We start from the raw sequence: 24,100 nt of genomic DNA on the forward strand, positions 1-24,100 counted from the left end.
CCCCGTGGAGGTAACCTGAGCAGGGAATTTTGCTCTGATATGATACGCCAAAGACATACAATTAATATACTATTTGAGGTTTGCCCTGCAAAGTGTGCAAATTACTTTGAAGTTCTCCAACAATCATCAAGCAAATAAATCATAAATGTAAAACTATCTCTAGTCCATGTTTATTCATCTTCCCACCAGTCACTCCTCCAAGTTTGGCTGCACACTGAGTTAACTGAGTTAATTGTTGTTGTTGTTGTTTTTGTAAATTTACACTACGAGTTAACACTTTACTTTTGCCAGCTCTACTTTAAACACATTAAACTTGTTAAACTGTTTTGAAAGTGTTATATTGTTTGGTGCTTGTTCTCCCACACTCACTCGCAATTCTCCAAAGAGTGTGCTTAGTTCCAGCTGTGCATTTGTCACTCCTAGTTGAAATTGTAAACTGACACATAAAACAAACGAGAATAAATGGATATTTAAATATCGAAATGTTCAACAAATCAAATTCAACAAAATGCTTGCTATCTTAATGCTAACACATTACGCATAATGCCACGGGCTAATGAAAATTAGTACAGATTGCAGTAATTACAGATTTTCAAAACAAACATCTACTTTAGCACACATGGAACAGCAACTAATACAAAACGAGCATACAACATAATGTAAGAACAACGATTATTACTGGTGTTTGGGACTTGCGGACTTTTTCTGCCTCTTCTTTTAGCTTGTTCTTCATCTGCTGTATCTCATCCAGTAGACTTCAGTACTCAGCATGTTTCGGTGCAATGTGGTAATATACTAAAGGCACACAACTTCAAATTTTTACTTGACTGTGAAAATGAATAAATGAACAAATAAATAATTGAAATAAAGTACAGCAGTATAGAATGCTCATATGCGTTGTTTCTTTTTGCTAGTTTCATGTGTGTATCTAATTGCATGTACATATTTATATAGAATGGCATTACACCTCTGCACATTGCATCAAGACGTGGGAATGTGATCATGGTCCGACTCCTCCTGGATAGAGAGGCACAAATAGATGCCAAGACCAAGGTGCAGCATCTTATCTTGTCTTGTCTTGGATTGACTCCATGCTTTTCACTACCACTAATAGAAACTGTCTCTCACCAGGATGAGCTCACTCCTCTGCACTGTGCATCCAGAAATGGTCACGTCAGAATAATAGAAATTCTTCTTGACAACGGAGCCCCCATCCAGGCCAAGACCAAGGTAATCCATTTTGAATTGAGAAACTTGCTGACCTTTCATGAAAGTAAAATAAAACTATTATTAAAAAAATAAATAAAAAAAAAAAAAAATGTTGCGATTGCCCTGCATGCCAAATCCAATGTCAAACACTGTCAAACATACAAAAGTATATCTGCTGTTTTGCAACCACCTTTTTTTTTTTTTCCCAGAATGGCCTGTCTCCAATCCACATGTCAGCACAGGGGGACCACGTCGACTGTGTCAAGCAGCTTCTGCAGTACAATGCAGACATTGATGACATCACGCTTGATCACCTGACACCTCTACATGTGGCTGCACACTGTGGACACCATCGAATGGCAAAAGTTCTGCTCGACAAGGGGGCCAAACCCAACTCTCGGGCACTGGTCAGTGACCATAAAACCTGCAATCAAACGATATACTCATCCACTATCAAACAAGATCTATGACATGAGCTGTGAGAAATCACAGTATTAAGTCTCACTTGTATAAAACTGCAATACATCATGCTCTGACACCGGTCATAAAAGGGTTGAACTGCCCATATCAGGAGGTCCAGTACCCAATACATACTCCCAAAACACTATTTCAAGGCCAAGATTGAAGTAAGACTGCTTATATGAATCTGAGGCTCGATTTCCTGGCAGACCCTCCTATCCGCAGCCCTTGAATAGACTTTCCCAAGGAGACTTTTAGCATGAAGGCACTTTATACTTCACTACTGAAAATTTCAATCACAATAGTAAACTATCACATAATTAGTTAATAGTGCATAGTGTAGTGTCCTTGTCTCCCTTGAATGTTATTATGATAGCATACCTACAATAAAGTAGTGCTTGGTGAGGTTATGTTTGAATTTAACTTGTCTGGCCAAAAATGTACGTTATGTATTCAAGATAAATGTTGTTCCCATTTTCAGAACGGCTTTACTCCTTTGCATATTGCTTGTAAAAAGAACCACCTGCGCGTGATGGATCTCCTGCTCAAACACGCAGCATCGCTAGAGGCCGTGACTGAGGTGAGGAGTTTGACTCATGAAATTAAGCACAAAAAAATAAGATAACTATATGTGTTATTGTGTAGTCTGTGATCATAGTTCTTCTAAAGTGCCAATATTTTTAAATAGTCTGGCCTGACGCCCTTGCATGTGGCATCATTCATGGGCCACCTCAACATTGTGAAGATCCTGCTGCAGAAAGGAGCTTCACCCAGCGCTTCTAATGTGGTGAGTAACATTCATTTATGACAAGATTAGTAAGAAGGTATAGTTGCAGTGATGAGATTTTTGGAAAAGTGATCGAGTACATTCATGATTTTTGATTGTGTATGTGTCATTTGTGTGTACGTGAACAGAAAGTTGAAACCCCCCTCCATATGGCATCCCGGGCGGGACACTTTGAGGTGGCGGAGTTTTTACTACAGAATGCAGCACCAGTGGATGCCAAAGCCAAGGTGGATGCCTACATTTTCATCAGCCTATGCGTGGCATTTTACGAGAAGAGTAAATGTTACTAATCAGTTTGATTCACACAGACTGAAGCAGCAACTTCACTATTGTTAAGCTAAATATCACAAGGAATATCATCTCTCACCACCTTTGCTAGGATGACCAAACACCTCTGCATTGTGCTGCTCGAATGGGCCATAAGGAGATTGTGAAACTGCTGTTAGAGCACAAAGCCAAACCAAACTCCACAACCACAGCAGGACACACGCCTCTTCACATCGCTGCCCGGGAGGGCCACGCGCAAACTGTGCGTATCCTGCTGGACATGGAAGCACAGCAAACTAAGATGACTAAGGTACAACTCAGAGCCTTATTTCAGTTTTCTGGCTGTTAGAATCAATTCTATAACGGCTCCATACTCCTGTTGGTGCCTGTATAGAAAGGCTTTACTCCGCTTCACGTGGCGTCCAAGTACGGCAAGGTGGATGTGGCTGAGCTGTTGCTGGAGAGAGGAGCTAACCCTAATGCTGCTGGGAAGGCAAGAAACACTAAACTACATATAAATCAGTTTGGGCTTACTACGTGTTCTCGGTATGTATTTACCTTAATACATTTTTATTTTTTTTCAGAATGGTCTGACTCCACTTCATGTTGCTGTGCATCACAACAACCTGGATGTTGTCAACCTGCTTGTCAGCAAAGGGGGCTCCCCACACAGTGCAGCCAGGGTAAGTGATGATTAAGTGCATTCATATAGTACATAGGTCTGCAACTTGCGGCCCTGTGGATTTCTTAAAAAAAAATAAAATAAATAAATAAATAAAAAATTTGACATTAATATTATTATTATTATTACATATATTTAAATTCACATATACATAACATATTCTGTAAATGGATTTATAATTTGGATTTTAAATAAAGAATAATTAAATATTCAACAAAATGGCAGAAAGATGAACGATGAAAAAGTAAAAAAAAAAAAAAAAAAAAAAAAAAAAAAAGCCGAAAAATGTACAAAAGGTATCCATAAAAAGTCCAAAAAGGGAGTGGAAAATCACAAAATTACCATTCAATGTCTATGACGTTGCCAAAAATGTCACAAAAAATGCAGAAAAGAAAACAATCAAAAAGTAACTATAAAATGTCAACAAAATTGCACCCCCCCCCCCCAAAAAAAGCTAAAAAAAAAACAAAAAAAAAAGGCAGGAACCAAAAAGTTCAAAAAGTAACTATAAAACATCAAAAAACAAACAAAGAAATCCCGAAATGTAACATAAAATATCCACAAAATTGTCAAAAAATAAATAAAAATTAAAAAAAGGCCATAAAATGTCCAAAAAAGGAAGAAGTGAGGCAGAAAGTTACCATAATATGACCATTAAATTGCCAAAAATTTCAGAAATTTGACAGAAAGGCTGCAAAGTCTAAAAAAAAAAAAAAAAAAATGTATGAAAAATAAAGTGAAAATATTATAAGAAAAATCCAAAAACAGGAGACGAAAGGTAGAAGAAAATGAATCTGTACTTATTGGATGCAGCATATTTTTCTGTTCTGGTGCAGCTCTAATTAGCTCTTGGCCGTCAGTACATTAGACTAACACTAACACACTGTTTCCGTCATCACAACATTCAAACGTTTTGCGGCTCCAAACCAATTTTTTTGTTAATTATTTGGCTTAAAATGTCTCCTTTTGACAGAATAGGTTGCTGACCCCTGATATATCCATGCAATCCATGCTGCGTGACTCATTTGTAACTGCTCCTCTTCATTTGCATTTAGAACGGCTACACCGCCTTGCACATTGCAGCCAAGCAGAATCAGATGGAGGTGGCTAACAGCCTGTTGCAGTATGGAGCTTCAGCCAATGCGGAGTCTCTACAGGGAGTCACGCCTCTCCACCTGGCCTCGCAGGAAGGAAGACCCGACATGGTCTCTCTGCTCATCTCTAAACAGGCGAATGTCAACCTTGGCAACAAGGCAAGAGGAGAATTTAGACATATTTGTGTGCATGTGTGATTTCAAGTGTATATGACTTCTTTTTTTTGTTCCTCCCCACAGAGTGGACTGACTCCTCTCCATCTTGTGGCACAGGAGGGACACGTTGGCATTGCTGACATCTTAGTGAAGCAAGGCGCATCAGTCTATGCAGCCACAAGGGTAAGGTTTCGAAAATCACTCTCTTGGATCAATCAGAAGCCTGATTCACATCTCTAGAGTCCAATATCCTACCCGGTTACTGACATGCAATAGCCTTGACTCATTGCACTTCCACATAGTTATTGTACACAAGGTCATGGATGTTTTCTCACAAATACCGTAGGTCAGACCTGGGAATTAGGTCCCGCTTCCAGCCTGTCCACAGTCTCTAACCAGTTTTGCAAGGTCAAAGGTCATTTAACTTTGATGTACATGCTATCGGTACTTTAGCGCTAACAGTGTGGACTGTACATTCGAGTGAGTGCAACAGCATTTTCATTATATTTAGTGACTTTTCTAATGCTACTACTATCTATTTTTCAAAAAAGTGACAAATCTAGTGATAATTTATTTCCTGCAAGGTGGAAGGAAGAGGGAATTTTCCCTGACAATGATTTGATCCTATCTACGAATGGCTTATATGAGTTCGTAGTTGGTGATCAAAATGTCACCATAATTTCTAAATATAGAAGACTTGAACATTGTGAACCTGATTAACTCATTTGCTCCCAATAACGTGTAAATATGTTTTTTTTATGTTCTAAGTGTCCCAAAGACGTATTTATACGTTTTTTTTGTTTTTGTTTTTTTTTATGCTAGAGCATACAGAAGGCTTTGATGCCGCCTCTCAACTGCAAAGAACGGTTGCAGAAATGGTAGTTATTACACAAACGGCCAGCAGGTGGCAGCAGAGCAAAGGAGATCAACCAGGGCCATGTTGAAAAGACGCTCAATTACTTACAATTTGAAATAGATTTGTGAAAACTGATCAAACTTAGCTCTCTTCTAATGCTAATTGCGGCAAAACGGAAACAGATAGAAACATACTTTTTTTTCCTGATGAAAGAAGAGACTTCAATATTTCCATGCTTTTATAGCAAGAGAACACAATATTCTGTGGGCCTTGCAAAATCAGTCAAAATCCAGTAAAACAGCCGGAAGCGAACTGGACTGCTTCTGTGAAAATGGCTGGGAGTGGATGAGTTAAATAGTGTTGTAATGTCAATATGTGTATGCTGTAAATGCCAATTGATTATGATTGATTAGAATTTTGTTTCGTGATTGTCAGCGCCTACGAAGCTCAGCAGTCCAAATCTTATTTTACAGCCATTAAATAGTTTGTCTTAGGTCACTAAACATATTTCGTGTTTAATATATTTATTCATTTTCACACCAAAAAAAATACACAAATGTGCACAAATTAAAACCCACTCAAACATCCCATTCACTCTTAAACAGAATTAGAAATTCATATCAATACAGATTTAAGACCTTTAACAATTGGCAATTGAATCAGCCAAAGTAGATTAGACCAAAAAAATGCAAAGAAAAAAATAAAATAAAATCATTTTAAGAAAAAATGGAAAAAAAGATTTAATAGGTCACTAAACATTTCAACTAAATACATATATTTAGTCACACAACCTTTTCCTAATTATAACAACATATATACTATATTTGCACAAGTATCAACTTATCAAAACAATACAATGTATTGCATCATTGCAAGACAATGTTAAAAGTCACTGTCTGTTTAAATGTCATCTCAGATGGGCTACACGCCTCTCCATGTAGCGTGTCACTATGGCAACATCAAAATGGTGAAGTTCCTGCTGCAGCAACAGGCTAACGTCAACAGCAAAACACGGGTGAGCTCCTCCTTCTGGTTGTCAAATTCACCTGCAACACTTCTATAGCTGTAACTAATTAATACAATTCAAGTACCGGTACTGAACATGTTATGCTCTAAAACTCTTATATAAGTAAATGCGTGTACAGAAAACCCATTGTTAAATTCATATTGTATACACTATATTTGTTTGTACAATGTATAAATAGGTATGTAGCTCAGGAGGCCCTAACATCGTCTACTACTTCTCAGGATTAATAAAGTGTATTTATCAATTTATGTGCAAATGATGGATGTTGCCGAGGATTTGGAACTTCCTGGGCAGGTTTGGGGAAGGTCAAAGTGAAGCCAGAATAAAAGATTTGCCTGGATCATGGCCAGGGACAAACTGTGTCAGCATTAATTTGTATATGCAATGCTTCATAAACACAATGTACAGTCAATTAATTCCAATTAAGTTTCTGTGTCAGGGTCAAATTAACATTTTCAGATATATGAGTTTGTCCTATATGCTTTTATAAGGAATGGTTTTAAGTGATGGCATGTTTGAAATACAGAGATGGAATGAATCATTCAGGAAATAACATTAGTTAAATGTCTTTCAGCTGCCTTTAAGGAAGTCAGAAATAAAGTGATACTGATGACGGTCTCTTATCTTGTCCAGCTTGGTTACACTCCCCTGCACCAGGCCGCCCAGCAAGGACACACAGACATTGTAACGCTGCTGCTGAAGCATGGAGCTCAACCTAACGAGACGACAACGGTGAGCATGGCGGCACCTCCTCCTCCGTCACCAAACGTTCTCGTGTGATCGTCGTGCGTCTCTTATCCGTTAGAATGGAACGTCGGCGCTCGCCATTGCCAAGAGGCTGGGCTACATCTCTGTTATTGACGTGCTCAAACTTGTGACGGAAGAAACGGTTTCCATGGTGAGAAGTTTTGAAATGTTGGACATGGACAGACGAACAGTGTATGTTAAATCTCTTTTTTTGTCTGCCATTCAGACTACCACAGAGAAACACCGTATGAGTTTCCCAGAAACAGTGGATGAGATACTGGATGTGTCTGAGGATGAAGGTACGACACCAAAACAGTCAGTTAAATAGCAATTTTATTGACCAGGTTTATTGAAATGGCACCGCAGTTATTCATGTTTTTACTCTTTTGCACCTTTTTTAGGACTTGCACAGCTAACATTAGGTATGCATGTCTTTTTATCTCCATGTGTGCCATTGGAAGGTTGCTGTAATAAAGTACAGTATGTGTCTCCATTTCGAGCTCATCCTGTCCATTGTTATCTTCTGCCCTCTTGTCTGGTGGTGTTCACTTCGATATCCGCTTTAGTTCCTCACTGCCATGTGTGCATAGCCACACTGTCTGTAACCTTTACATGTCTCCTCAGTAACACTAACTAATGTATGGGTGAAAACGTGTGCATGGAGTTATGTTGTGTTCCACGTTGTAGTTGTTTAGTGTGTCTTCTTCCATGTGAAACATGTTTGTTGGGGTTGTTCTAATTACGGCTTAATTGAATTCTGCATCATTAAGCACTTTTGATACGCTTGATTAATAATGACTCAAAATTGGAACCTGACTGAAACTCCCCTAAGCCTCTTATTTGTAATTGAAAAAGCTGAACGTACAGTATACACTTGGAATTTAATTGTCGCATTTATTATAGTACCGATATATATGTATTATATTAAATGTTAACAACTGATGAATCATAAATGTAGTATTTAGTGGTGGACAGAACGTCCGTCAATCCGTCAATGACGGATGCCCGTTTTGTTGATGATTGACGGTTGACAGGAAACTTTGAAAAGGTAGCCAATACACGCCCGTGCAAGCTGTTGAAGTCACAGGGCGGCCATCTTGCTCCTCCCATTTCGTGAGCAGACTACTATATAAATTATACGGTATACGTACAGATGAGACACATAGAGCTCGAAAGCAGTTCGTATAAGGCCGGGGGTAGGGGTTTTGTGGCGGGGTGGTCACAATTTTTTAACGAGTTAAAAAATAATAATAAGTGGATGGCATGTGCTGCTTTGAAGACCACCTTTTTCTTTTATCGCTCAGTTCCTATAGACCTCAATATTAGATTTGGCAGAGGCATCTTTTGTTGAATTAGTTATAATTCTTTAATTTAAAAAAAATCCAAGTTTCCTGCTGTAAACATCATTAAGCATATCATTTATACATCCATCCATCCATTTTCTTGACCGCTTATTCCTCACAAGGGTCGCGGGGGGTGCTGGCGCCTATCTCAGCTGGCTCTGGGCAGTAGGCGGGGGACACCCTGGACTGGTTGCCAACCAATCGCAGGGCACACAGAGACAAACAACCATCCACACTCACACACACACACACACACACCTAGGGACAATTCGGAGCGCCCAATTAACCTGCTATGCATGTCTTTGGAATGTGGGAGGAGACCGGAGTACCCGGAGAAGACCCACGCGGGCACGGGGAGAACATGCAAACTCCACCCAGGAAGGTCCGAGCCTGGACTCGAACCGGAGACCTCAGAACTGGGAAGCGGACGTGCTAACCACTCGACGACCGTGCCGCCCTCATTTATACATGTATTTAAGAAAAATTTCTGAAGTCCTCTTGTTTATGTTAAACAAATTTAAAACATCATAAATCATGCTGTTTCTACTAAGTACTGTCTCAAAGGTTCTCCAATTTCAATACTGTAAATGTATAGGATCGTATGCTGAGAAACATTTCTTGGGAGGAGCAATATGGCGGCCTTGCGGCTTCAAAGGTCTTGACCTATCAGCTATCCAGTCATATATTCAGATCAGTGCTTTTTTGTTTTGTTTTATTTTGTGTTTTGTTTTTGTTTGTTGGCTGTATGCAGCGGTATTCGTGGCCGTTCCGACCGTGTCCATATTAGTGAAGAAAAGAATAGTAACATAACAATGTCAAGCGGACTAAATTAGTGGTAAAGCTTTGTAAATCAAAGTTGAGCTAATGATTGATGGACTTCACCCATGAATTTACTGTCGGCCCTAATATAGAGGTGTAATTTGGTGATGACGGAAAGAAATGTAAAAGTAAAGTAATGTTGATAATATAGACATAGTAATGTTTGGTTCGGTTCAAAATAATTTACGATTGAGGAATGCCAGATGCTCAAAATGTATTGGCACGCCCATATTTGCTAGTATCTACCGTATTTTCCGCACTATAAGGCGCAGCTTCAATGAATGACATATTTTAAAACTTTTTCCATATATAAGGCGCTACAGTCGAGGCTGGGGTTACGTTATGCATTCATTAGATGGTGCTGCGCTAAAGGGAATGTCAAAAAAACAGTCAAATAGGTCAGTCAAACTTTATTAATAGATTACAAACTAGCTTTCTGACAACTCCATTCACTCCCAAAATAAATAAACAGCTGTTTTATTATTTTCTCTGAGGTAAAGTATTAGTATTAGCTAGCAATCCAAGATGGCGGGATCTTCTGCGCATGCGCGTCACCGATCGTGCAGGGTCACCGATAGCGTCTTGACAGCGAGACCTGTTGCGGCTCAATATTGATCCATATATAAGGTGCAAGGGCGGCACGGTAGTCGAGTGGTTAGCACGTCCGCTTCCCAGTTCTGAAGTCTCCGGTTCGAGTCCAGGCTCGGACCTTCCTGGGTGGAGTTTGCATGTTCTCCCCGTGCCCGCGTGGGTCTTCTCCGGGTACTCCGGTCTCCTCCCACATTCCAAAGACATGCATGGCAGGTTAATTGGGCGCTCCGAATTGTCCCTAGGTGTGCGTGTGAGTGTGGATGGTTGTTAGTCTCTGTGTGCCCTGCGATTGGTTGGCAACCAGTCCAGGGTGTCCCCTGCCTACTGCCCAGAGCCAGCTGAGATAGGCGCCAGCAGCCCCCGCGACCCTTGTGAGGAATAAGCGGTCAAGAAAATGGATGGATGGATATAAGGTGCACTGGATTATAAGGCGCATGGTCAGCTTTTGAGAAAATTGAAAGCTCTTAGGTGCGCCTTATAGTGCGGAAAATATGGTAGTTTATCTGGATTTTACTGCTGCTTCAAATAAGTAGCTCAGGCGATGTTTAGAATATGTATTACATGTAATAGACCACAAACACACAGTACACTACAGATTCAGGACTCTCATGATGTAATAGCTGATATGAACCAGTGAACTATACACTTTTTTCAGGGGGGAAAAAGTAGCTGACATGGTAAAAAATGGCTTATTTATTACCTTTGAACATAAAAAATTTTTGGAGGGGTAAGTAATCAACTTTACTCAAATTAGATTATGCTGCCTTGCTTTCTGTTGTGAAGACTTGAAGTCTTAATGTGTCTTAAAGTTGAATCATTCTTGTTCTTGTGACTACATCTGTAATGTGACCACTCAACATTGAATGAGCTGCTGTTTCATCAAACATTGTCATCGTTGAAGTCTTGCATTAACAAGTGACTGTCCAAATCCACATTCATGCTTCATCTCGCCTGGTCTCCATGATGTCTAACCCTTCAAACGGCTGATTAACACCTTGCCCTTTCTCTCTCTCTCTTTCCCCTTTTTGCGGTTTGACCAACCTGACCTCGGTCTGTTCGCTCTCTTTGGCATGTTGTTCTATGAAGGAGAGGAGCTCCTGGGGACCGAAGGGGCCAGGTACATGAAGACGGATGACATGAAAGACCATGATGACGATTTCCTCTCCCCTAAGAAGTCACTGGAGTACGAGAGAGGGCTGGGCACAGCGTAAGGGGGCTGGGAAGCAGGGGAGAGAGACAAACTGAAAAGCAGGGGACTCAACATAGATTACTTACAACTTGGGGGGAAAAAAGCACCAGGGGGAGCACCAGAGAAACAACCTCAGGCTGACTTTTTTTTTTGTGGTTTCTCATTCAACAGAAATTACTCTCCAGCCATTCCCAGGATTCCACGTGTTTCACCCGAGACTGTGATCCTCAAAGAGCACGAGCAAGATCAGGTTGAGCACAATACATGAATTGGCTAATCAAACTCAACACTCACTCACAATTTTTTACTCATAATTTCTTTAAATGTTTGTTTAGAAATGTAGCACATTCTTTTAACTATTCAAGTCCATTGAAAGTCTCTTTGTAAAGCTCGGTTTTATATTTTCGTGCATTTCTTTTCTAAAAGCAGTCAAGCTACCGTGTAAATTACACTGGTCTGCAACAAAAAATAAACAAGGATGACAAACATTTTCGAGATAAGTTTTTACCATTAGAAAACTAATTATATTTGGATTCTACATCCGAAACTGCCTGAGAAATACTGTTGCCTACTTTTTTACACAATTTGTTTTTATGCTGATTCTTTTTATGCAGAATATTGTTTATATCATCATATGCATCCTAACAGTCTAGAATTACAACTTGCAGAATTCCCATGAGATCAATACAAAGGCTAAATTCTACCTTTATGTTGAGTTTTGAGTGAAGCTGTCAGCATTATTATTTAAAGTGAAAGTCAACCTTCAACATTTCTTGACAATAATATGTTGTGACCTCACTAGTCTAGACATGACATTGTGATTAATATTAAATTTGTGGAATAAGAGTTATGAAGCAAAATACAGCCATTTTTTATCCATCTCAGGGGGCAGCCATTTTGCCACTTGCTGTCGAGTGAAGATGACATCACAGTTGCTCAGTCAGGCAATGACCAATCACAGCTCACCTGTGTTCTGAAGCTGAACTGTGATTGGTTGTTATTTGAGCTACTGTGATGTCATCTTCAGTCGACAACAAGTGGCAAAACATCCATCCCCTGAGATGGTTAAAACTGGATTGGATTTTGTTGCTTAACTATATTTCACTAATGCACTATTAACCCCAATACCATATTCAGACCAGTGGGGCTACATAGAACATATTATTGTCAAAAAAAAAAAAAAAAAATGGGGGTTAACTTTAACAATATGATTGTCATTGTTGTGGTATAAAATCGTAGTATAACATCACATAGAATTCTATTCCAAAAATAAACATTACTAAATTAATATTTCTCTGTAAGGAAAAACACAACATTACAAAACATAACATTTAAAATATACAAATTAATCCTGCCTCCATCTACTATTGACATTTAAAACATTGTAGTTTTGCTATTCCAGCGTTTTGTTGTCTTCTGCCTGCAGCACACTCCACTTCCACTGCCAAAAGAGTACGATGAAGACTCTTTGATTCCCAGCAGCCCAGCAACTGAAACATCAGACAACGTCAGCCCTGTCGCGAGTCCCATACACACCGGGTCCGCTCAGCAGAACATTTTATATCCTGAAACTGTGATCAGTATTTGCAAACTTTGTTTCATCTCCAATGACAGGTTCCTGGTCAGTTTTATGGTGGACGCCCGCGGCGGGTCAATGCGAGGCAGTCGGCACAACGGTCTGCGGGTCATCATCCCCCCGAGGACCTGTGCGGCTCCCACCCGCATCACCTGCCGCTTGGTGAAGCCGCAGAAGCTTACCAGCCCACCGCCGCTTGTGGAGGGTGAGGGCCTGGCCAGCAGAATCATCTCCCTCGGTCCAGCTGGCATGCAGTTTCTTGGGTGAGGAAGCAATTGGTCAACTTCTTTGATTTGTGCAGAACAGGTGGGTGGGGTATACTATAGTATCCCACCAGGATACTTTGGATTTAAAATTTTAATCCACTCCCACTGAGATTCGTTGTGGATAGACCACACAAAATTTTAACTGTACATGTGATGGATGGCTAATACTGTCTATTTGACTATTTTTGTTTTTAAAAAAAGTAATTCACCAACTTCCACATTTGGAAGTACACTTAAAATACATGTACAAATGTTTTCCTGTGTGTTTTTGAAAGAACATGGGCAGCTTCAATAAATGCAAACAAACTGTTACAAGCAAAAATTCTGTTACAAGATTTTTCCAGTTCCGATATTGCAGTTTACCTTTTAGCTACTACAGTTGACACCCCTACATAAAATACTTTGGAATGTGATTTTATGTTTAGCTGGGTATTGATTTCAATTCACAAGAGTTCAGTTCGATTACATTTTGATTTATTTATTTTTGATTCGATTAATTTCGCTTCAATCCGATACTGATTAATTATGAGACATCAAGTCTTCTTAAATATCAAGGACATGAGAAAATGGATGGATGATGGATGGATGGATGGATGGATGGATGGATGGATGGATGGATGGATGGATGGATGGATGGATGGATGGATGGATGGATGGATGAAAAAAACTCTTTGCGGAGGAAGTAACTGTTTAAATGATTTAGTGTTATAATCACTTAAGTGTTAGACAAACATTGGCATCAGAAAGGATGAGTTGAAAATATTTTTATAATTCTAATTCAATAACTGTAAATATAAATTAAAAATATTCTGAATTGTCTTAAAGTGCAATGTCAGGTCTTTCAGAAATTTAAGAAAATACTTTTTAAATGTATTTTAAATGTCAAGAAAACCGTAAAATACAAAAAAAAACTCAGCCTTTAAAATTCTATTTTCTTATAAAGTTAGGGGGAAAAGATAATAAAAATAACCAATTCAAGGTTTTATGAAAAGGTATCAAGCTCGAAAAGGAAAACCCATTCGACATTTATTATTATTATTATCATTATTATTTAAACCAGTACTAATTTTGTGCAAAACCTATTTGTAGGAAATGCGTTAAACTGACCTTTGGATGGTCAAAGGTGTACAAATGATTATACAATGATAGTTTTTTACAAAATAATAAAATGATAAACGGAAGTTTTCACAAAAGAATTCATGTGTTAATGTCACGTGACAGACCAGTGATTGTGGAGATCCCTCACTTTGCCGCTCTGAGTCGTGGCGACCGCGAGCTTGTGGTGCTGAGGAGCGAGAATGGATCTGTGTGGAAAGAACACCGCAATCGCTATGGTGACGAGGTTCTTGAAACAATCCTCAATGGGATGGACGAGGGTAAGAATTTTTCCCTGTGAAGATCGTCACACATGACCACAGCCTGATGCACAATCATTTCATCCTTATGCGCACAGACTTGGAAAGTCAGGAGGAACTTGTGAAGAAGCGAATTCGCCGCATCATCTCAACCGACTTCCCGCTTTATTTTGCCGTCGTGTCGCGGGTCCAGCAAGAGAGCGACCTGATCGGGCCAGAGGGAGGTTCATTGACGAGCAAACTGGTGCCGTTGGTCCAGGCGACGTTTCCCGAGACGGCGGTCACCAAACGAGTCCGTCTGGGACTGCAGGTGAGATGGGACGATGAGGAGAAGGAAGGAAGGAAGACAGAATCATGAAAAAAAAAAAAAAAAAGCATGTGGGATCTATTCATCTTCATATCAGCTTGCCTTGCATGCTTGTCATCTTATTTTGCTGTCACACAGTGCATGCATGCACTTTGCACCTTTACACTATAATGCAATATTGTGGCCTTATGTTTGTTTGTTTTTTCATTTCTTTCCAACTACACTGTATGGGCATACATTTTGGGACACCTTTCTGGACCTGAAAATGGAAGTTTATTTCGAGTTTGTCCCTCCTGTGTGCAGCTATAACATCTCCCATGTTTCTCAAAAGTATTTGTGTCAGAGGTGACTGATGTCGGAACTGGAGGACATTCCACATTATAATTCTTAGTTCTTCTCCCCACCTCATCTGAGCCTCAAATGGTGCACTGTGACCCAGCCTTGCTGCACCAGAAAATGACCCTCAAACAGTTGCAACCAAGTTAGAAGCATAGACTAGTGCCCAAAATGTCTTGGAAGAGAATTAAAAAGTGTCTTGATCTGATCAATTAATTTGTTGACTGTGTATCCAATACTTATGTCCATATATTGTTAAAAAAAAAAAAAAACTTTTTTTTTTTACACTTGTTTTTATTCTGGTATGTTTTTCCACCATTGTCATTTTCTGTCATTTGATGATTTTTTTTTTATTTGATTTTTTTTTTTTTGAGAAAAGGAGGCCTTATGCATGCGCTCCTACAAAATTCTTCAATTTCATTCATTCAAAACATGAACTCTTTATTGAACCTTTAATCTCTATATTTGTTTGCTCATTACAATGATCAGTTGGACTATACATTGCTGTAAACTTGAAAACAACATTTACAAAACTGCAAGAATAGTCATAAAATTGATTATGCTGAGTAGTGTTTAGACACTATAACTTACATTACATTCATTTTATTGGGTCCAAAAACTTTGTAATCCAGAAATCCAATTTCAATCTTATTTAAACTACAATTAGCAACCATTTATTTTCTTTTTGTTTATTCTTTACTTTAGTATGCAACAAATGATGAGATTTATGAAGTGCAATTTCCTGTCCCTAGTTCACAAGTATGACTACATGGGAGAACAATGTCAGTTATGAATATGAATATGATGACTGAACACATAACCGTAATCAAATGAAATGGTACCTGCATTTATGGGCCTTCCTCTTGTCTGTTGAACACCAGAATTTATTTAGATAAGCTAATGAATTATTCTTAAAAAGTAGTACTCATGTTGTAAGATCAATAATGTAAATGGTAAATGAATGAAAGTAAAATGAATGAAAGTAAAATGAATGTTTCAGTACCCAATCTTAAGTTATCCTATTTGTTTTTGTTATTGTTTTTGTGATGTTTTATGTTTCTTCCTTGGGAAATGATATAGCGACCATTGATATCAACTCTCACGCAATAAAAGAGATTTATTATCTCACACAGTTTGGTTTGATTTTTTTTTTTTTCTGCATTATTAAAAGCAATGTTAGCTGAGTTTTCTTTTATTTACTCTGGTCTCATTTCTTTCCCTTCCCAACTTCAACTCATGACTCTTCTCTTTATATCTCCATCACATTTGTACATTCTGCTTCATCACTTCTGCACCGATCTGGTGTTCTACCTCTGCGTCACTGACATTTGACCCCAGGCTCAGCCCGTTCCCGATGAGTTGGTAGCTAAGCTGCTTGGTAACCAAGCCAACTTTAGCCCTGTGGTGACAGTCGAGCCTCGACGCCGAAAATTCCACCGACCCATCGGCCTCCGCATCCCCCTGCCTCCGTCCTGGCGGGAGAGCCCCCGAGACTCCGGGGAGGGTGATACCACCAGTCTGCGCTTGCTTTGCTCTGTCATAGGTACTACTGGTTGGGCTACTTGTTAGGCCACTCATTCAAGGAGCCTCCTAGGAGTCAAAATGAATAAGTCTGTATTCACCTACAGCTCATCTTGTGCTTCTCAGGTGGAACAGCTGCCGCCCAATGGGAGGACATCACTGGTACCACTAAGCTTGTCTATGCTAATGAATGTGCCAGTTTTACCACCAATGTCTCTGCACGGTAAGTTCACTTGGTTACCTTTTAAAAGCCATACGCACAGGAGACAACATTAGGTACACTTGCACAAGAGCTGGACCTAAAATGGCGCCTTTAAAGGGATACATGACTCATTGAGTGTTGTTATTATTTACTTATTTTGCTACATGAAGGGCAACCACTATTGACTTAAACTAATCGTCTAAGTCATTTTTTCCTGATTTGTCAAGAAAACCCCCAAAAATGAACCATTTGCATTATAAGGAGATGATTTAGGCAAAAAAAAAAAAAGATTTTAAGAGGTTGACGATGTATATCATCTCCTGTCTTTTTTTCTTTTGGGCCTCTAAGGTTCTGGCTTGCGGACTGTCCTCGTACAGCAGAGTCTGTCTCTTTCGCCAACCTCCTCTACAAAGAGCTGTCAGCTGTACCTTACATGGCGAAGTTTGTGGTTTTCGCCAAGATGAACGAGTTACGCGAAGGCCGCCTGCGCTGTTACTGCATGACAGACGATAAGATGGATAAAACCCTGGAACAGCATGAGAACTTCACAGAAGTGGCCCGCAGTAGGGACATTGAGGTTGGTTGGTCGACTCTAAAGTGTAAAAGCATCACTTCACATAACTGTATTCCATATTGAAGATCTTGCTTACTCCTCTCTCAGGTGATGGAGGGAATGCCGCTTCACCTGGAATGTTCCGGGAATCTCGTACCAGTGCGGAAGGCCGCCCAGCAGCCTCGCTGCTTCAGCTTCCAGGCCTTTAGAGATAACAGACTTCCTGTCTCTGTTAAGGTGGCAACATGTCTGCTTAAATAGGATGTCAACCCTAAACATTTACAATATTGACAATAATAGGATATATGTGACCTCAGTCGTCTAAACATGACATTCTAATTAATATTATATTTGTGGTACTGTATATGAGTCATGCAGCAAAATCTATTCATTTTTATCCATCTCGGGGGGCTTCCATTTTGCCACTTTCTGTCGACTGAAGATGACATCACAGTTGCTCTGGCTTAAGCAACAATCAGTCACAGCTCACCTGTTTTCTGAAGCTGAGCTATGATTGGTTGTTACCTGATTCCTGAGCAACTGTGATGTCATTTTTACTCGACAAGTTGTAAAATGGCCGCCTTCTGATATTGGTAAAAACTTCTGGATTTTGCTGCTTAACTCATATTCAACTAATGCAATATTAACCAGAATACTGTATTTGGACTAGTGGTACTGCATAGATAATATTATTGTCAAGAATTTTAGAATGAAGCGTTCATTCAAGTGAGTGTGTCTTTATTGCTCCGATTGTTCTTTTGTGTCAGGTGAGAGATAGCAGCAAAGAGCACACTGGCTTCCTGTCTTTTCTTCGCAAGACCACCAAGTATGAAGACAGCCAACATGTTTTGTGTAACCTCAACATTACCATGCCTCCTTGTATCAAGGTACACCTGAGTCAGTGCACATCAACACTTGTCTCCCTCTAGAGCCTTCTATCACAGTCATTTTTGTGTACTTACTAATTGGCAGATCATTGGAAGTGAAGACCGCCGACGAACTTTAACCCCACTGGCTCTCAGAGAAAGATACAATGCCCTGAACGAGCCTGCCATGGGTACGAATCACCAGCTCCTACTTCACATCTTTAATCAAACATAACCTGATCATGTTCTGACTGTGAAAAGAGTTGCTTAAATCTAACTGTAATTTCCTATAAATGTTTGTCATAAATCTATGAAATTAACTAAATAATCAAAGCAACATGTTTTTCAACATTTCAATATTTTCCTCCCAAAAATGAATCGTGTCACCACTTTTCTGTCTCTTGCAGCATCAATGAGCGCCATGGAGAGGACTGAGCTCAAGATGGCTGTGATTGCAGAACAGTTGGGACTCAGCTGGGCTGGTGAGTCAATACAAATGTTCACCATTTCATATTTGTTTGGTTATTTTTTTTCTGAGAGCTCAGTATTATTCATTCGGCAGCCTTCCCGAGTCAACATGTCATCATCGCTGTCTTTTTTCTTTCTTGCACATGTGCGAATTTGTGCTCTTTAATTCACCTGAAACTGTAACGACTCGACAGAGTCGATGAGAAACAGATCCCAAAAACGCAGGCTCAGAGGAGGAAAACAGTCTTGATTTATTCTTTTGGAAAAACCCAAGGAACAAAGCTTGCTCGCAGGCAAGACAGCGGGATTTACAAATGTGTACCCGCACACAGGCAAGGGACACGGAGGTAACAGAAAACACTTGCAAAAGGCAAGGACGAATTGGAAAACACAAAACACTTGCAAAAGGCAAGGAACACGAATGTAACAAAAAACGCTTGCAACAGCAAGGAGAACTAACATAACCAAAACGCTTGCAAACGGCAAGGAGAACTAACGTAACAAAAAACACTTGCAAAAAGCAAGGACTAGAAAAACACAAAACACTTGCAACCGGCAAGGACGACTCGAAATGCACACGGGATCAATCAACACGGAAATATCAACAAAAGGCGACGCGGAAACACACACGTGAATACAACTTAACTAAGGACGACGGCAGATTCAAAAAACTTTACCAACAGGAGAACGCGGAGAACACTTGGACACAATGGTGAGCAAATAATAATCCGACAGCTGGCTGTGCTGCTCGGAGTCCTTTTAAAGTCCTGATTGCCAACGCGATGCAGGTGCGGGGCTGGGGAGCGCCCCCCTCGTTACTGGCACTGAAAAAACAAAAGCACAACAGGGCTGAGAACCGAACCATGACAGAAACCTGTTGTAAATCCAAGACCCTTCACCTTAACCTGATACTTCAGAGTCCGACCAGAGTTTTGAAGTTGTCAGGAGATCAGAGGAAGGATCAAAGGAGAGAAAGATGAAACAAAGTGAAATCCACCACCAACCACTCACCACCTTCCACCCGCAGAATTACAAATCCAGAATCTTTCACCAACCCCAGATACATCTAAATTCCAACAGATTAGGGAGACCTCAAGAGACCAGAGGAAAGACTAAAGGAAGGAAGGAAGAAGCAAAGTTAGATCCACAAACACCAACCTCCACTGATTCAGCAACTAGTGGGAGAAGCAAATTCTTTTTGTTTCAGTCGATTGATGGTCGATTGTGGTGGATCTGGAATGCATGAGACGGGGAGCCGTCAACCTCGGGCCGACAAGGCAACTACAGCCCCTCAAGGCCCCCCAGGCTATGGCAGCACCCAGGGGACAACTGTCCGGGTCCATGTCCATGTCCATGTCCATGCTTGAAAGCCAACCATGTTTTCCTTGTCTCAAAAAAATCTCCAATCCCTTGTTTATGTCTGCGATATGTGGGTAGATGTAGTCCCTCTTTCCACATAAACAGAATTGCAGGGATTGTAATGCACTTGTTTGCTTTTCATTCTCCTTAGAGTTGGCCCGTGAGCTTCAGCTCAGTGTGGATGACATCAATAAGATCCGTGTGGAGAATCCCAACTCTTTGCTGGAGCAGAGTTCTGCACTGCTCAACCTGTGGGCAACTCGCGAGGGCAAGAGAGCCAAAAGTCAGTGCAAGCTTCTCCAAATCGCTCTCACGTCACATTCACGGTCCAGCTGCCGATTTGTCCTGAGAGTCCTCTTGTTGTGTGTTGGCTTCCACCTCTGCAGTGGAGACATTGTATGTGGCCCTGAAGAGTATTGATCGCATGGACATCGTCAGCATGCTCGAGGGCCAACCAGCGCAAGCTCCCAGACAAGGATCCCGGGAACTCGGCAGACGACGTAACGAAAGAGAACACCTGTCTCCTGCTATGACAAATGGTGAGCTCTCATTTCACATTCCTTCCTAACATCATCTGAAGACCTCTCTGAACTTCCCCCTCTTATTTCCCTACTCATCTAATGTGTATGAATGCTGCCTTGAGACCTTTGCAGGAAGTAACCACAGCAAAATGCTCATGGACTCAGGACACTCCTACTTGCAGTACAACCCATGTAGTCTTCCACTAAACTTGTTAGGTCAACCTTCACAATCTACACTCTAAAAACAGTTGGGTAAAAAAAATAACTCCATCTAAGTCAAAATGGGACTGACCCAGCTTTCTGGGTCATTTTATATAAAACAACCACCCCAAAAATTGAGTCATTTTGTACAAAGCAACCCAGAAAGTTGGGTCAAATTGACCCAACTAGAGTGTAAACTCTAAAAACATTTGGGTCAAAAATAACCCAATATGGATCAAAAAGTGACCAACCCAACTATTTCGGTTGATTTCGCACACAAAAAAAGTTTGTTTGCTTATATGTTTTGTTTTGGGGGTTCAAAGTGGGACTTGAGTGAATTTGACCCAACTTTCTGGGTTGCTTTTTACAAAATGATCAAAATTACAGGGCATTGTTTTGTACAAAATGACCCATTGATCCAACCTTTTGGGGTTTTTTATTTAGCACTTTTTTAGTCTGCAAAACGGGACCAACTCCTCATTACTTGAGTCAATTTGACCCAACTTTATGGATTGCTTTGTACAAAATGATCAAAATTACAGGGCATTGTTTTGTACAAAATGACCCATTGATCCCACCTTTTGGGTTTTTTTATTTAGCACTTTTTTTGTCTGCAAAACGGGACCAACTCCTCATTACTTGAGTCAATTTGACCCAACTTTATGGATTGCTTTGTACAAAATGACTCAATTTTTGGGGTGTTGTTTTGTACAAAATGCCCCAGAAAGTTGGGTCAAATTGACCCAAGTAGCAAAGTTGGTCTCCTTTTGACCCAAATTGGGTTATTTTCGACCCAACTGATTTTAGAGTGTGATGAGATCAAATACAAGAGTTGTATCAACAAATATGATGGTTTGTTGTTTGGAGTTTTGAACTGAATTTTACTGAGAGCGGTTTATATTTTGCCTTTCTCGTGGAGCTAATTAATAAAAAATAATAATAATAATCCACATCGTTGAATGAATACCTCTCTGTCAATGCATTAGTCTACTTGTAAAAGTAATATTTGTGAAGTAGCTCCTGTATTGGATCTCATCTCAGATCTACCTACTGTTCTGACTGTTTTATATTTTTTTCACAGTTGATTAGATAAGATGTAAGCATCCACCTCTTAAGTATTCCAGCAGCATATAGCAGCACATTGATGAACATTATCAGACCATACTTCGATCATAAGTGTTGCCTGACTAGTAAGATTCATTTACTCCTTTTACTTATGGTTTCTTTCACACATGCCCTACATCTTATTGACTCTGTTTTCAACACTGGAAAGTTGGTCACTCGTGCCTGTATCCGAGGTCCGACAGACTAGTGGCGCAATTCTGTGAAAACTGGAGGCAATGATGTAAACATGCATAGAAACCAAAGCTCAAGAAAGGAAGAAATCATTCAAATCACTTCAGATGTGAATCTGAGATTGCTGTCTTGTCTTGTCCTACCTGCCTCCCAAAGGCATTTTCAGCTATGCCATTGTAGTTAACAATTATTGAACTATTAAATTATCTTTTTATTTAAAATAGATCAGCTTGAGTAAACTAATCAAATTATTAACTTGGATATAATATGTCAAATCTGCGAAGGGGTGGGTTAGACTGGGTTTTGGTATTTTCACAAACGCGGCACCTTTCAAATTGGCGTGGGAGGAGCACAGTTTGTAAAGTATGTTTAGAAAGAACTGCAAACAGACCTCCACGCTTGGATGTTGTACAGTTGGCAATCATCTGTGAAGTGGGCATCAACTTTCGCTACGATCGTTTTATGTTCGTCTGTGCCAAAAAAATAAATAAAAATTTACATAAGAGTAAATTAAACCCAAGTTACGGTGCTTGCTTGCTTTTTGTCCTACTATATTCCTGCGAAAAGTGTTCACAGTTAACCATTCACTGCCTTTGACAAGTATACTTGTCAATTGTATTTTTTAGAGCGGTGCTAAATGGGGGCGAATCTGAGCATGCTCCACTGTAAATATCAAACTTGGAAACAACTTTACTGATGCCCAACCACCGGTAGATGACATCATTGCCCCATTTTATAGGAAATAAACACAGTTTCAGAGTCCATGGGAGAAATGGCTGTATTTTGGCAAACCTACATTTTTCTGCTGTCAATTATAAAAGAACGGGACGGGACAAAAAGTAGGGAGTCTATTCTGTTATTTGGTAGATTCGGTTTATATATAATTATTGAATGTAATATCACGTGAGTATTGGAAATGTAACAATTTTCTATAATGACTGGCAGTGAATGAGTTAAGACAGTCAGAATTATATCGAGACATAATAAAACACACGCTGCGAGTCTGGAGAGAGTTTCTGATTTCATTTTGATGAACTTGTCATGCCTGACGTTGCATGAAGGCCAGTTTGATTTTCTTTCGGACTAATAATGCTGTCAGTGCACTGAATGTCATTTTGGGAGCTCTGTTGTCATTCCCTGTGAATCTGTCCTTCTCTGTTTCTGTGGACGTCATTTGCAGCCTTACTCTTCCTCCTCCTCACCGCTCTCCGAACTCTGACCTCATGCCGACCTCATGTTGACCTCGGACCCATATTTTTCATTTGATTTACTTGCGACGTTTTTTGTGCATTATTCTTTCGTGATTCCTTTGATTTTTTTTTTGATTTTTTTTTTTTTTTTTTTTAACTCCCACGTTTGTAAGTGTCCGCTCTGTAAATGATTCAGCTCACACAGGCTGTGTGTGCACTCAGCACCCACTGGGAGAGGGGAGGTGACCCTCGCTCTCTCCCCTACTTTGCGTCTGTGTTCATCAGCCTCTCCTTTCTATTTTCTCTTCCCCCACAATGTCCTTCCCTTGCCCTGCTTGTGCTTGTGCATGTCTCCCCTGCACACATACTGTAGTTGGATGTCAGCATTACGATCCCTAACAAAGCACTGAAGATGCATGCCACAGGTACACTTTGCATGACATACCTACTATGAATGTTCCTTTCTGTCCTCGGTGGGCTTCATATTGGGGGAGAAAAAGGTGCAAACCTTTTTTGTTATTGACAAGAGTCCGCTCTGTTTATGAATGAATGTTGTGGTTTTGTGACTATGATTCTCCGTCGATGATGTTCATTTAATGGGTTGTTTAGCATAAACAATCAAAGTGTTGTACTGTATTTGTATCAATCTCATTTTAAAGATGTCCTTGTACACAATCTGTTTGGCTCAGCGTAAACATCTTCATGTTTGTATTAGAACCGTTGCTGCTTCATCTCCTTGTATAAGTGTGCATTTCTGGATTATGTATTAACAATACTGTGCAAATATCTGTGCAAAAAGGCATTAGATTTGTTGTTTTCATTATAATTAACCTATATACATAATGTTAACTTTGGAA

At 40.0% G+C, this 24,100-nt stretch overlaps 1 protein-coding gene across 9 annotated transcripts in view; it reads left to right on the forward strand.

Moving 5' to 3' along the window:
- Nucleotides 1-24,100, forward strand: part of ank1a (ankyrin 1, erythrocytic a) — a 109,571-nt gene that overhangs the window by 63,519 nt on the left and 21,952 nt on the right. For 6 of the 9 annotated variants that reach the window (XM_077520821.1, XM_077520822.1, XM_077520829.1 and 3 more), the window contains 31 exons: nucleotides 955-1,053; nucleotides 1,132-1,230; nucleotides 1,419-1,616; nucleotides 2,150-2,248; nucleotides 2,357-2,455; nucleotides 2,584-2,682; nucleotides 2,835-3,032; nucleotides 3,117-3,215; nucleotides 3,307-3,405; nucleotides 4,460-4,657; nucleotides 4,739-4,837; nucleotides 6,427-6,525; nucleotides 7,171-7,269; nucleotides 7,343-7,435; nucleotides 7,511-7,583; nucleotides 7,686-7,706; nucleotides 11,124-11,244; nucleotides 11,398-11,476; nucleotides 12,653-12,765; nucleotides 12,841-13,065; nucleotides 14,290-14,444; nucleotides 14,522-14,733; nucleotides 16,405-16,609; nucleotides 16,714-16,810; nucleotides 17,138-17,366; nucleotides 17,451-17,579; nucleotides 18,110-18,229; nucleotides 18,315-18,399; nucleotides 18,616-18,690; nucleotides 20,187-20,318; nucleotides 20,422-20,574. In XM_077520821.1, the coding sequence (XP_077376947.1) occupies nucleotides 955-1,053; nucleotides 1,132-1,230; nucleotides 1,419-1,616; nucleotides 2,150-2,248; nucleotides 2,357-2,455; nucleotides 2,584-2,682; nucleotides 2,835-3,032; nucleotides 3,117-3,215; nucleotides 3,307-3,405; nucleotides 4,460-4,657; nucleotides 4,739-4,837; nucleotides 6,427-6,525; nucleotides 7,171-7,269; nucleotides 7,343-7,435; nucleotides 7,511-7,583; nucleotides 7,686-7,706; nucleotides 11,124-11,244; nucleotides 11,398-11,476; nucleotides 12,653-12,765; nucleotides 12,841-13,065; nucleotides 14,290-14,444; nucleotides 14,522-14,733; nucleotides 16,405-16,609; nucleotides 16,714-16,810; nucleotides 17,138-17,366; nucleotides 17,451-17,579; nucleotides 18,110-18,229; nucleotides 18,315-18,399; nucleotides 18,616-18,690; nucleotides 20,187-20,318; nucleotides 20,422-20,574 (3,901 nt within the window). The remainder of the gene's footprint in view (nucleotides 1-954; nucleotides 1,054-1,131; nucleotides 1,231-1,418; nucleotides 1,617-2,149; nucleotides 2,249-2,356; nucleotides 2,456-2,583; nucleotides 2,683-2,834; nucleotides 3,033-3,116; nucleotides 3,216-3,306; nucleotides 3,406-4,459; nucleotides 4,658-4,738; nucleotides 4,838-6,426; nucleotides 6,526-7,170; nucleotides 7,270-7,342; nucleotides 7,436-7,510; nucleotides 7,584-7,685; nucleotides 7,707-11,123; nucleotides 11,245-11,397; nucleotides 11,477-12,652; nucleotides 12,766-12,840; nucleotides 13,066-14,289; nucleotides 14,445-14,521; nucleotides 14,734-16,404; nucleotides 16,610-16,713; nucleotides 16,811-17,137; nucleotides 17,367-17,450; nucleotides 17,580-18,109; nucleotides 18,230-18,314; nucleotides 18,400-18,615; nucleotides 18,691-20,186; nucleotides 20,319-20,421; nucleotides 20,575-24,100) is intronic. The other 3 variants (XM_077520823.1, XM_077520828.1, XM_077520824.1) reach the window with 2 other exon arrangements.

This window comes from Festucalex cinctus, chromosome 5, assembly GCF_051991245.1.
Source record: "Festucalex cinctus isolate MCC-2025b chromosome 5, RoL_Fcin_1.0, whole genome shotgun sequence".
Lineage (NCBI taxonomy): Eukaryota > Metazoa > Chordata > Actinopteri > Syngnathiformes > Syngnathidae > Festucalex > Festucalex cinctus.